The sequence below is a fragment of the Ursus arctos genome, unplaced genomic scaffold, assembly GCF_023065955.2.
Source record: "Ursus arctos isolate Adak ecotype North America unplaced genomic scaffold, UrsArc2.0 scaffold_8, whole genome shotgun sequence".
Taxonomy (NCBI): domain Eukaryota; kingdom Metazoa; phylum Chordata; class Mammalia; order Carnivora; family Ursidae; genus Ursus; species Ursus arctos.
The window spans coordinates 67,556,903-67,569,083 of NW_026623100.1; the positions used below are offsets into that span (position 1 = coordinate 67,556,903).

The following is a 12,181-nucleotide window of genomic DNA, read 5'->3' on the forward strand; positions in this document are numbered from 1 at the left end:
AGGAAGTCTGTGCCCAGTCCCCAGTCCCGCCCCGAGGGGCCTCACCTGAGAGGTAGATGTTGTCCCCGGCACTCACTACGCTGAAGAACTCTCGGTCGTAGAAAGGCAGCGAGGCCAGGGGGTACCACTTGTTGTTCTGCGGGTTCCAGCAGGTGACGGCCACCAGGGAGCGCTGCGTCATCCCCACCATCTGCCGGCCCCCAACCAAGACGATGACCTCTGCCACACCTGCGGGGGCACAGATGTCCAGCCGTCGGACACAGCCCCACACTGTCGGCCTCCGTGCCAGTGCCTCTCGCTGGGGGGACTGCCCAGAGTCGGCCGACACCATGGCACCTGCATTTGGGGAGCTCGGGGCCCGGCCCTCAATACCTGCTGAGAGGCGGGGCCGGGTTCGGGGCGTCTGCATCTCCTGGCGGGCGTGGGGCAGCATGTGGTAGCGTTTGGCTTCGTTGACCAGGTCCCGACACGCTTCTGACGACTTGATCAGTTCCTCGTTGTCCACCACGTTGAGCAGATAGCTGGGGTGGATGAAGGGGAGGCGGACCACGGCCAGGAGCTCCGCGGCGTACTGCGGGGTCAGGGAGACACAGGGTAGATGGGATTATGCAGACGGAGCCACGTCTGGCCGGTGGTACTGACGAGAAAGGGAGGACGGGTGTGGTGCTGCACGACACGGGCAACTCCAGTCCGCATTTGGCTTGCGAGTGTAGACACGGCTCACCCCGGCCTAGACAGTGATAGTGGGGGCTCCCCTCAGCCAGAGGCGAGGAATGGGGGAGGTTGGGTGTGCCGCACCTGACCCTGGGGCGAACCATCCACCTGTCTCTGGCACCTCATTCCTGCCTCCTCCCAGGTCCTGGGCCTCGGCTTCACCCTAGGCTGTGGGGGGATGGAAATGAGAGTCCTGAGCCCTGACAAGGTGTATGTGGGGCAGGAAGTCAGGAACAGGTGGGAGGGCCCAGGGAGGCCGATAGTGACCACGAGGCCTGCAAGTCACACCCGTCAGCCCACGTCTCCCCAATACCTACAACGCCCTTGGGTGGCATCCCACGGCCTCAGACTGGCACCTGGACCCTCTCACCTGCACTGAAGGCTTTTCATGAACTGACTTGAATCCCCTCCTGCCTGGCAAACTCTTCGCTCGCCACTCGGCTTTGGTCTCATGCAACAAATGGTCGGTGACATTCCTAACTGTGGGAACGTCAGTGAGACCTGTAAGCCCCAGTCTCTGAGCGTCACATGCACGCAGTAAAATGGCAGGTGGGGGAGGATCCATTAGTAGAAGGTGCTAGTAGGGCCCCGAGGAGGAGTCTGGTTAGGAGTTTTGGGGGTGCAGGACAGGAGGCTTCCTGGAGTACATGCCGTCTGAGCTGGGTACGGAAGGACTGCAGATTTCTCCAGGCCTCAGGAGGAGAGGAGGGAGGAAGCCTGAAGCACATGCGGAGACATCGGAGTGTGAAGGAGAAAGGAGCAGCTGGGGAAGTCTTTGGAACTTATTCTTGTTGGGTGCAAAAGGTCTTTGTTGGGGGGTGAGGTGGACAGGGGAAATGACACTGGGGAGGTGAAGGAGACCACAGCCTGACTGCCCCGTGCCTTGCCTGCCAGGGCTGGCGTGGTGTTTCCCACAGGGTGTGTGACAGCGCTCACGAGAGGCTTTAAACAAAGAAATGACACGATCGAATGTGTTCTTTAGGAAGACTGCTAGCTCGGGCTGCAGGGTGGGAATGAATTTGGAGTGGAGAAGACAGAAGGCAGGGCAACCACTCGGGAGACCACCTCAGCAATGCTGGTGAGATTAGGGGCCTGAATGGGGAGGGAAAGGCGGCCCTTCGAGGAGGCAATAAGGAGGCAAAGTGACAGCAGCGCACGGCCCAATGGACGTGGCAGGGATGGGAGGCGTCTAGGCTTCTGTTTCGGGTAATGGGCAGACTGAAGGAAGGAACACAGATGTGTAGCTTTGGGGGTGTATGAATTAGAGCGGCTTGGGGGACCTTGGCCACAGGTGTGCAGTAGACAATCGAAGACAAGGTCTGGGCCAGAGACACAGATTTGGCGGCTATGGTGGATGGTAGTCACCATTACAGCTGCCCAACCTGACTGCCTCCTCCCCATCTGATCAGAGGACCCTCTTCTCTTGGGCTCAGTGGCTGGGCCAGGGTAGAGAGCCCCACGCTGCTGGCCCATCCCCCTCCCTCCCTTGTGCCCCTTCTTGCTCCCCATGCAATGAAGTACCCTTGTCATTTGCCTCTCGGCTACCTCCGGGTGTTCTGGGCCCTGGCCTCCCTGACTCTAGTCTCCCCTTCGCTGCTTTCCAGGTGGATTCTGAGCTCTCCTGAGAGCTACCTGTGTCTGCACTAACTCCTGGGGGCCCCGCACATATTAGAATCAAGGCAGTTCCATTCTGGGCCAAGCCTTCCGCCAGTACTTTCTGCCCCAGAGATCCCGCTGGGGTGTGACTGATTTCCGGTGACTCGGATGCCCCTCCTGGGGACCCTGCCCTCCTTTCCTTCTGCCCTGGATTCTGGCTCTGATTTCTCCAGCTGTCCCCTCTGAGGGACTGGCCTTCCCTCCTATGACGTGTGCAGTGGTTTCCCATCTCCAGCACGGTTTCCATTCGGTCCAGGTGGTCCCCACCATCTCAATAAAGCAGAGTATGGGTCGGGCTCCTCCGGCCGGCTCTGAGCTCATGGGAACCCCAAGGCACCCACTTCTCTCTGCAGGCCTTGCGGCCTCTGGCTGGCCTGAGTCTCCTTCACGTGGAATGCCAGCCCTTGGGACACTCTGGTGACTGACTTCTCATCCCTCCCTTCACCTCTCTGCGGCCCACAGGAGTAGTTCTGGCTTCCCTCTGCCCAGGCCTACTGGCTCCTATATGCTCCCACTGACGGTCAGACCAGGCAGTCCTGTCTCCTCCACCTCCGTTCATCCTTGCTCCAGACGCCATTCCTGCACGGGGCCCCAGACCCAGGGAGCAGGGGTGGGCGGGGTGGGGGGCTACCTGTGCACGGGACACGGGGTCCTTCTTGATCCACTTGATGACAGTCTCATATACGAGCTCCTCGGCCTTGGTGTTGAGGCTGTCATTGGAGATGTAGGCGATGAAGTCATCCTTGGAGATGCTGAGGATCTCCTCCTGGGCCGCCACCTCAGGGAAGATCTGCAGCGCGAAGGCCTTGGCCATGTGGTAGAGCTCGCCGCACTGCATGGCCTCAGCCATGGCCAGTACCCCCAGGCAGTTGCTGGCCGTCAGCTGCTTCTCTGGGGGCAAGAGCACAGGACCACTGACCACAGGGCCCTGGAAGGGTGGCCATCTTTCCTACTGCCTGACACTCTGGATCCCTCTTTGAGCCCATGTCCTTGTGACCTGCCTCCAGCATCCGGGGTCCCCACAGACCACTGGAGCTGTGGATGTACCCTCTGGGTTTCCCTCTGCCCCGTCTCATGCTGCCTCCCCGGGCCCCCCTCTGCTCCCGCAGGTCCCGGCAGAAGGACTGAGAGCATGCGGTACGGAGTGTCAGTGCGGGGGCCTCCTCACGGCTGTGGGCCTCAGGGCCCGGGCGTGGGCTGGGGGCAAGGGTCATGTGGAGACTGACAGTGTCTTCTGTAACGGTGACAGCCTCCCCCTTCCAGATCCCACCAGCAATGACACCCCTCATACACCCACCCGCCACCTCCCACGGGCCTCAGCCTCACCCACCCTGGCCTCGAGGCCTGGCCACAGTCTAGCCGGCTCTCTTGAGGTCTGGCTGATGGTTATTCTAGCCTGGACGTGTCCAGGTCTGTGCCAGTGCATACGGTCACCCGAATTTTCATCTTCAAACTGCCTCGTGAGATCCAGCGGCACCCGGAGGCGTCCACACAGCCTTTCCCGTCTAAGTCCTGGCTGTCTCCAAGCTTTGGGCCCATCCGCGCTATTCCCTCCAGGCCACCCACGCGCCGTGGCCCCGGACTCACCGAGGAAGGACACGCAGACTTTGCAGAAGGTGTGGAACTGGAACCTGCTGGCCGCCTCCAGCAGCGTCTTGGCGTTGGCCGAGTCGATGACCAGGGAGCCCGTGTAGACAAACTCCAGCAGCAGCTCGAGGACGTCAGCCTGCAGGTTGGACAGGACGAGCTCCAGCTTCTCTCGGCCGCCCTGGCCGCCGTCTTGCACCGACCTAGGCACAGAGAGCAGGGTGTCCCTTACCTGCCACCCTGCGGCCACGGCGCCGCCTCCTCACAGGGCTAGATCTCCCTGCACGCCTCGGTCACGCCCTTCATTTTAGGACTCAAGGGACACAGCAATGACACACCTGAACCTAACGGCCTGACACAGGATCTGAAAGAGAAGAGTCTGAGCAGAGACGCCCAGCAGAACAGAAAACCCTGCTTATCACTACTTGGCATGTCCATGCAAAAAAAGATGCAAATCAAAAAGCATGAGCTGTGGATGGGGACGAGGACCAGGACTGGCCTCAAAGGGAAACAATACGGTCCCGCCCTGCTGCTGGCTCCTGCGTCTCGGCCGCACATGGCCAGCAGGGCCCGGCCCCGGCCCCCGGGGGCCCGGCTGCCTCCAAGGGGGGAGCCGCCAGTGTGACTGAGGCTCCCAACCGGCTGCGAACACAGCCAATCCGGAGATGCCCCTCGATCACCCCAAGCTGCCCCGGAGCCCTGACTCCAACCCCACCGACTTCCAAAAACATATTGTTTCCTTTTAGGCATGGAAAGGAAGCCCTTCATGACATTGCTTTGAAACTGAGGACGAGACGAGATAGACGGACAGAATGGTTAGAGCTGGGGGTAGGGGAAGGGGAACAACCAAGGACTTCCGCCACAGACAGCCAGCAGCCATGACCTGGGACCTGGCCCGGGGCGGGGCCCTCCTGCCACATGGAACACGGGGTCAGAGGTCAGAGTGGCCTGCGTGTAGAGTGTGCATCGGGCTTGTGAACTGGGGGGGAGCAGGGGAGGGACACAAATATATAAATATGTTCATATCTGGTGTCTACAGAAATACGAAACCATTGCAAAGGCTCCTAAGGCCTGGCAGCCGCGCCCTAAAGCTGGACCTGGAAGGAAACAGATAAGATGAAGCAAAAATCACACCGATACAGAAGTGACCAGGAGGAAAGACACCCAGAGCGTTAAGAGTCAGGAGGCAGGTTTTTCAGAGGTGATTGGCTTGGCACCCCATCTCGGCCACTCTGACCAGTCCTGCTTCCTGCACGGAGCCTGGTCCTGCCCGAGGCTGGGCCATGAACTCTGCCATCTCTCCACCCCTGAGGCGGCCAGGGGCAAGACTCTCGTGACTGGTCCCTTGGGCGCCCCTGTGACTGGCAGTGGGGGTGTGAGGTGTCCAGTAGCTACAACCCCCGAGAGAGGCTGACTCCTGTGTGGGCGGGGAGCTAGAGGACCTGCGTGCCCCAGTCCTGCCACCGACAGGCGGGCCACCTTGCCCCTCTGGCCCTCAGGCTCCTTTTCTGCAAAACAAGAGGATTGAACTGGATGAAGTCTCAAGTCCCATGGAGAGTTTATGTGACAGAGGCTGGAAAACACCTTGCCCAGGAAACTCTGCTTTACCCCACAGAACCTGAAATGTCCCCACGAGAGCAACATTCTCTGCAGTCTGGCCACCAACAGCTTTTAAGGCACCAATATGACGGGGCAGGGAACAGAGGAAGCTGTGACTTCATTCAGGGCTCCCCACCCCACAGAATGGCTCATGTCACCGAGGCCTGCAGGGGCCTGCCTCCAGGCTTGGAGGGAAAGCTGAGAGGGAGCAGTGCTGGCTAAGCTGAGGGTCTGAGCAGAGCCCCTCTCAAACCTGTAGACATACAGGGTCTGTGTGACTATTCAAGTGACTTAACACACCGAGTCCTCTGCTGTCGGGATAGAGTTTCATGCCTGGGTAACTTTGTTAAGTGTAAAAATAGTTCATTATGTGATCGCTTGAAAGCTCAGGGGCCATCTGGTCAACCTCTTACTCTGGCTTTGCAGTCTCTGCCTTCTTTCCTACGTGCTGCTGCCTGGCCTTTCCTCATCCCACCCTCATGATCTGCAGAGGTCCTGCTGGGCCACAGCCAGGGCAGGACTCATGGGGCCAAAGTTGGACTGTTCACATCCTCCCAAGGCCTCCCAGCCACTGCAGCCTCCACCTCGGGCCGGCCTTCCTGTCCACCTACGGTTCTTCAGCAGAGGAGACCCAGCTCAGTGAAGAGCTGGGGTGGACTTCAGCTGTGCACACACACACACACGCACGCACACACACACTGGACTGCACGTGACACATGACCCTGAGAACCTTCAGCATCACCCTGTGGGGAGGGGTGTTAGGCAGATGGAAGGCCAGGGGAGCCCACGGCCCTGAGTGTGGAGTCTGATGGGACATGTGTGGCTGTGCTTGTGGGAGATGCTTGTCCTGCCCAGAGTCTGGGCCCGGGAGAGGGACCTGCATGGCCAAGGAGTGCAGGGACAACATGAGGAGGCACATGGGGTGTCGACCATCACAGGTGTTGTCCAGGGTTGGTGAGGACCACTGTCCCTATGGTGCAAAGCTGTAGCTGCTCCTTCAGGACCCCTGTGAGAGCTGCCCAGGGAAAGCTGGGGGCTGCTGGGCAAAGGACATTCAGGAAGTGGGTGGAGGCCCCTGGAGCCAGATGCCACGCTGTGGGCAGAATGGCCATTCATTCCCCTTGGTTATGGAGGAATACTTGGGAACGTGATGGAGGCTTTGCTGGGTGGCCGAGGTCAAGATCTGTAGGTGGTGAGGCCTCGTGTAGCTCATTTGCACACACGTGTTCAGTGTCCACACGGCTGTGGGGCCGAGGGAGGCTGGTGGTGACTCTCCATCGCTGACCATCGGATGGTCTTGGGACTGGGCCTCGGTGATCCTTAGGTCTCTTCCCTATGAGCAGGGATCCCCTGGGAGGCACTGCCCATGATGGGTGGCCCTCGTCACTGATGGGGAGCTGTGTCCTCCACAGATGACTTTTCTGTCCCTGTCCTAAGCTGGCTCTTGGGGTCCAAGCATCCTGTTCCAATTAGCAGCAAGGAGCACTGGGAGCTGCTGGGCGGTCTGGGTCCTGACATGATCTTGGAGGTGGAGCAGGGCAGGAATGGGCAGTGACAGCCTTGTCAGGTTGGGCCATGAACCTAACACTGGGGGTGGGAGTGTGGGGCAGGCTGGTGCTGCCCAGCCCACACAGGACCTGTGGGTTCTGTCAGAAGACCAAAACTCCCCGGCTCACCTTCTCACAGGGTATGGGACACAGCCTCTGCTTGGCAGGCCTGGGTCTGTGCGTGTGCCAAGAATGCCTCATCACCAATATTATACCATTTGAGATCCCACCATGAGCAATTTGCTCACCTGGACAGGAATTGCCTTCTCTAGACTTTAGTCCCTCATCTACCCCTCACGCACCTCAGTGATCAGATGCTTTCATTTTGTAAGTTTGATCTGGAAAAATGGCAGGGGGGGGCGGGGAACCACGGGGTAGTGGGGGGTGGGAGGCAGTCACGGAGAGGGTGGGGAATATGGATGGCATCCTGACCCGCTCAGGAGGATGACCCCACTCTTCTGATGTGATTTCCACCCTGCTGCATGCATAGGAGCTCAGGCATGTCGCCAGCCCCAGGGCTCAAGCACGAGCCTCACTGGGTCCTGAGGACTTTCACAGTCAGGCAGCCCTGGCCCACCCGTGGTGATGCGGTGGTGGGTCTGCCTCACCTTGCTCTTCTGGCCTTCGAGATAGGTGAGTCTCTCTTTTTATTATCTAGTCTTCCAGCCACACTTATGTCTTCTACCAGGAAAGGGGGGCAGAGTGCCCCCCTAAACGCCCAGCTTCATAGGGAAGGAGGGCAAAGGCTTGCCTATTGTGTGAAGTCTGTTGGGCAACCCTACAACCAAGATCTGTGCCGCTCAATCAGGTAGATCCGGTCGCTTCCCCAGGAGAGACTGATGGAGGGAGAAGCCCACAGCCTACACGTGGGGCTTGTGAAAATCAACTTGGACAAATCAATGTGTCCATCTATTTTCATTCACTATAAAAAGAGAATAGAGTTCAAATGTGTCATTGGCTCCAACAGACTTGGTGGGATGAGGGTTTCGGCTGGAAGGTAGAATGCCGGGTCTTTGTCCCGTTTGGTGTGATGAGGGGGCAGCTCTTCTCTGGGGTGTGACATTTTCTCCCACACCCAGGCTTGGGGGCCATGTTCAGAAGTGTGGGCAGGGAGGGCAGCACCACTGCTCTCTCTAAAGGACAACCTGTCCTCTCTGATGGGGCCTGCAGCCCGCCTAGCCAGGGAGGGTAGCCAACACTTCCCGTGGCACTGGCCATCTCTGAGGGCTCCTTGGCTCCTGGGGACAAGTGAAGGGACTTCTTCATGGCCTCCCCAAAAAGTCCAGGGCAGACCGAGGTCCTGCGCAGCGGGGTTGAGAAGTGACTCTGGACTTGGGAGGCTGTAAGCCCAGAACACCCCTAGCTCTAGTCTGCTCAAATTGTCCTTCCTCCTTGAAGCCCCGGGCTCAGCCCCCTCAGTCGTGCTCGGGTCCCCCTCCAGCCTGGAGGCAGGCGAGGTGTGGGGTTGGCACAGCCCCATCCCTCACACCGTCCGAGGACAAAGCCATGGCTCCTCTTGCTGCCGTGCTTTCAGCCTCGGTTGTCACAGGGACTCAGGTGGGGCAGCGCTGGGGTCTCAGCACAGCTCTGTGCCTCCCGATGGCCTCTGGAGCTCCTCCGTGCTCCTCACTCCCGAGGACACGGCCCGCTCCTGGGTACGGGGGCAAGTGGCCGCAGCCTAGCTACCGGCTCCAGGTGGGGACTGGGTCTTCTCTTGGGCAGATCCAGTGGCCAGTCTGCGAGTGTTTCCAACAGATACACAGGGTGCACGTGCGCGCACACACAAGTGCACACACACACGCGCACACAAGTGCACACACACGCACAAGTGCACACACACACGCACACACAAGCACACACACACACACACACACGCACACACGCACACACACTCTGCATCCTTTTTCCTTGCCTATCTGTCCACACTATCAACCCTGAGTTTCACTTTCTTTCTGTGTAGACTTCATGCACAAATAAAGACTACCTTTTTGTTCTTCTCTGGGTTAGCAAACGGATGGTAAGAGCATGAGCTTTGGGGTCAGACCTCAATTCCCGTCCCAGACCTACTAGTTACTTAAAATCCTCTGGGCCTCAATTTCTTCATCTGTAAAGTGGGGACACTAATGGTACCTGCTTCTGAGGGCTAGTGGGAGGATTTTCAGGATGACATTAGACATTTCTACAAGTCTCCTTGTGGGCTGGGTCTTGACCCCATCAGGGGAGAAAGACAAGAGTTTGAAATGAAATAAGGGAAGACCATCGAGAGATGTGGCTGTTGCAGTCACAGCAAAGGTACACACACATGTGAGGACAGAGCGTGTGGACCGAATGGGGGTCAGCCTGGGGCCTGGCGAACAGGGGCTCTGGGCAGGACATCTGCCTGGCCCTAGGGCTCCTGGGCAGCTGAGCTGGTCAGGAGAGGGCACTGTGAGACCCGGCTCTCCCGCTCACGGCCTGACTGTCATCCTTGTGAAAAACACATCTGACCACAACACCTCCAGGCTGAAAGCAAAGCCCCGCGGGCCGGCTCCGGCCTCCTGCGCTGGCTTCATTCGCTCCCTCACCACCTTGCGCCTGGCCCAGCAGCCACACGGAATCACGTGCTGGGCCTTGACACCACTGCCGTCCCTGAACTCCCCACTTCCCACAGTCAGGCGCTCTCCCTAGGGGCCTCTAAACCCTTTTCTGTGTTTAGTCTGCTCTCCCGCTCCTACTTCTTTACGGTTCCCCCCATCAGGCCGTGGGCTTCCTCAGGACAGAGACCCATCTCATCACAGTGTTTCCTGTGAGAGGGGCTGCTGCTTGTCTGCTGAGTGAAAAGGACCGAATGACTTGGTTTCCCCACATCTGTTCTGTGGTGCCAGGTGAGGGTGTCCACACCTGGGCTGTGGCTGGGGGCTGGGACAGGGTTCTCACCGGGGCTGGAGTGGTGAGCACATGACCAGCCCCAGAACGGAGGTGGGCAGGAGTCCAGCCTGAGCCCCCAGGTCTGCGGGTCCTGGGACAGCAGAGAATAGTGGGTCACCTGCCCCGACAGTGCTCACTGAGGCCCTCACGAAAGGAAGGACCAAGACACAGACTGTCCCTCCTCCCTCTGTTTCCTTAGTGCAGCGCTGGAGAGGGAAGCCCCTGCTTCGGGTTCAGCGGGCAGGGCCCTGTCTCTCCTGCAGGGCCATCCTGGCTGCGGCACACTGTCCCCAGGGTCGCAGACCGCAATGACATGGTAACGTCAGCTGCTCCCTGACCACTGAGACAGTGAACTTCTCCAGGATTTTACGTGGCCCAGAAAGGAAATCACCTTTCTGCAGAGTCTGCTTTCCTCCCCACAGGAGGAATCTGTTTGCGGCTATGGGCAGAAATGGTGATGTACGCTAAGGTTAAGGTGAGGGAAGTAAAATTTAAAATGGCCGCAAATGAACATTTTGACCTTTCACCACAGGGGTGCCTCTAGGCTCAGCTTCGGCCTTTCCTCCTCCCTGAATGACCCTCCAATATGCTTCAGGGGTCTCCCCAGACCTCAGACCTCTCTGCGTTCAGATCTATCATCTCTGGCTGCCTCGTAGGCATCTCTACTGGGGCATACTTCAGCCACTAAAACCTGCCAGGCCAGACGCTCAATTCAACCCCCCAGCTCTGCCTTGACACTGGTCCTTGGACCCGCCTTCCCCATGGGAAAGCTCTGCAGGACTGGCTGTGACCATCCCCTTACTGCCACCCTGGGATGCTGGAACTGGAAGGAAACCTGGATGTCATTTGAACCAACCTCCTGTTCTACAGATGAAAAAACTTGAGGCCTACAAGACAGGACGTGACTTGCCTGGGGTCATAGGATAAGTGGCAGAGTCGGGTGTAGAACCCAGGTCTCTCAGCTCCCAGGGAGGTGCCCTCTCCCTTCCAGGGACTGCCTCTTAGCTCCAGTGCCCATCATTTCCAGTTAGGGCTACTGAGGCACATCCTATAGTTCTTTCACCTTCATGTGGACATCCCTTTCTCACTGCTCCTGATGGCCTCCACATCCTCAGACCAAGCCCAGGGCCTTAGCCCAGGGGTCGGGCTTGCCCGCCCATCTCACCCCAGCTCACACTCATCTCTGGGAAGGCTATCTTCCCTTTCACACTGCTTATGATGGTCTCTGTCCCAACTTTTCATTTCAGGCAACCCATGCCTTGTCTGGAGTATTCTAGAACATTCCAGAACATTCCTTGTATTCTAGAACATTCCAGGCAACCCACCTCTTGCCTGGAATGTTCTTCCTCCTTCTTTTTTGGCCTAAGAAGCCTTCACTGCTTTGGGTTCCCACCAAGTGGTGTCCTCTGTTGTGTAGGAGAGTTTGGCTTTTCATGTCAGGTCTCTAAACACAGTCAAATGGCTCCTGTGCTCCTCTTGCCCACATCTTTCTAGCCCAGGGCTGGGCCATCACTTAGTACCAACCTGCCCCTGCATCCTGCCCGCTCTGTGCTCTCCAGCTGGTCTGTAGCAGGGACCAAGGCCCTAGGATGCTGGTCACTGCCAGTACCCGAATTTGCCAAGAGTGGCAGCACAAAGACCTCCCTTGGCCTGAAGAAGCCACTGGACGTGCCCCTTTACCCCAGAGCTCATGCCCCTGTCCCCTGTGCTTGGACAGAGAGAACCCAAGCACTGGGGGCGGGAGACCCAAGCTGTCCATGAGACTGGAAGTCACAAAGAGCCTGCCCCTTCCTGCATGGCTGGGGCCAGCGCGGCTGGATGGGGCTTGCACGCCGGGCAGCTCAGCTCTAAGTGAAAGGACACAACAGATTGGAAAGGAGATGCCAGCCAGTGTGCCATCCTGAAACAAAACACAGTCACTCTGGGGTTAGTCGGCAAGTGCAAACACAGCATTGGGAAGCAAGCAGAGGTCCTGTCCTCCCACTCCGAGCCCAGTCCGGCTCAGCGTCCGCCCGGAGAGGCTGCAAGGGCAAAATGAGCAGCGGCATTAATCTGCTGACGGGTGAGAGAGACGGGAGCGCTACCCTGGGCCGCCCCAGCTGCTCTCCCTCGCTAAGGAGCTAGAAGGTGGCCCCGACTGCTTTGCGAGGGTATGAAGCAGACAAATTAAT

At 58.6% G+C, this 12,181-nt stretch overlaps 1 protein-coding gene across 4 annotated transcripts in view; it reads right to left on the reverse strand.

Annotated features, from left to right (window-relative positions):
- The window catches only part of KLHL29 (kelch like family member 29), a 302,647-nt gene that overhangs the window by 10,393 nt on the left and 280,073 nt on the right, over positions 1–12,181 (reverse strand). For all 4 annotated transcript variants that reach the window (XM_026519626.4, XM_044390578.3, XM_026519608.4 and 1 more), the window contains 4 exons: positions 3,958–4,160; positions 3,002–3,261; positions 373–571; positions 46–228 (listed from right to left, as the gene is read on the reverse strand). In XM_026519626.4, coding sequence (XP_026375411.2) covers positions 46–228; positions 373–571; positions 3,002–3,261; positions 3,958–4,160 — 845 coding nt within the window. The remainder of the gene's footprint in view (positions 1–45; positions 229–372; positions 572–3,001; positions 3,262–3,957; positions 4,161–12,181) is intronic.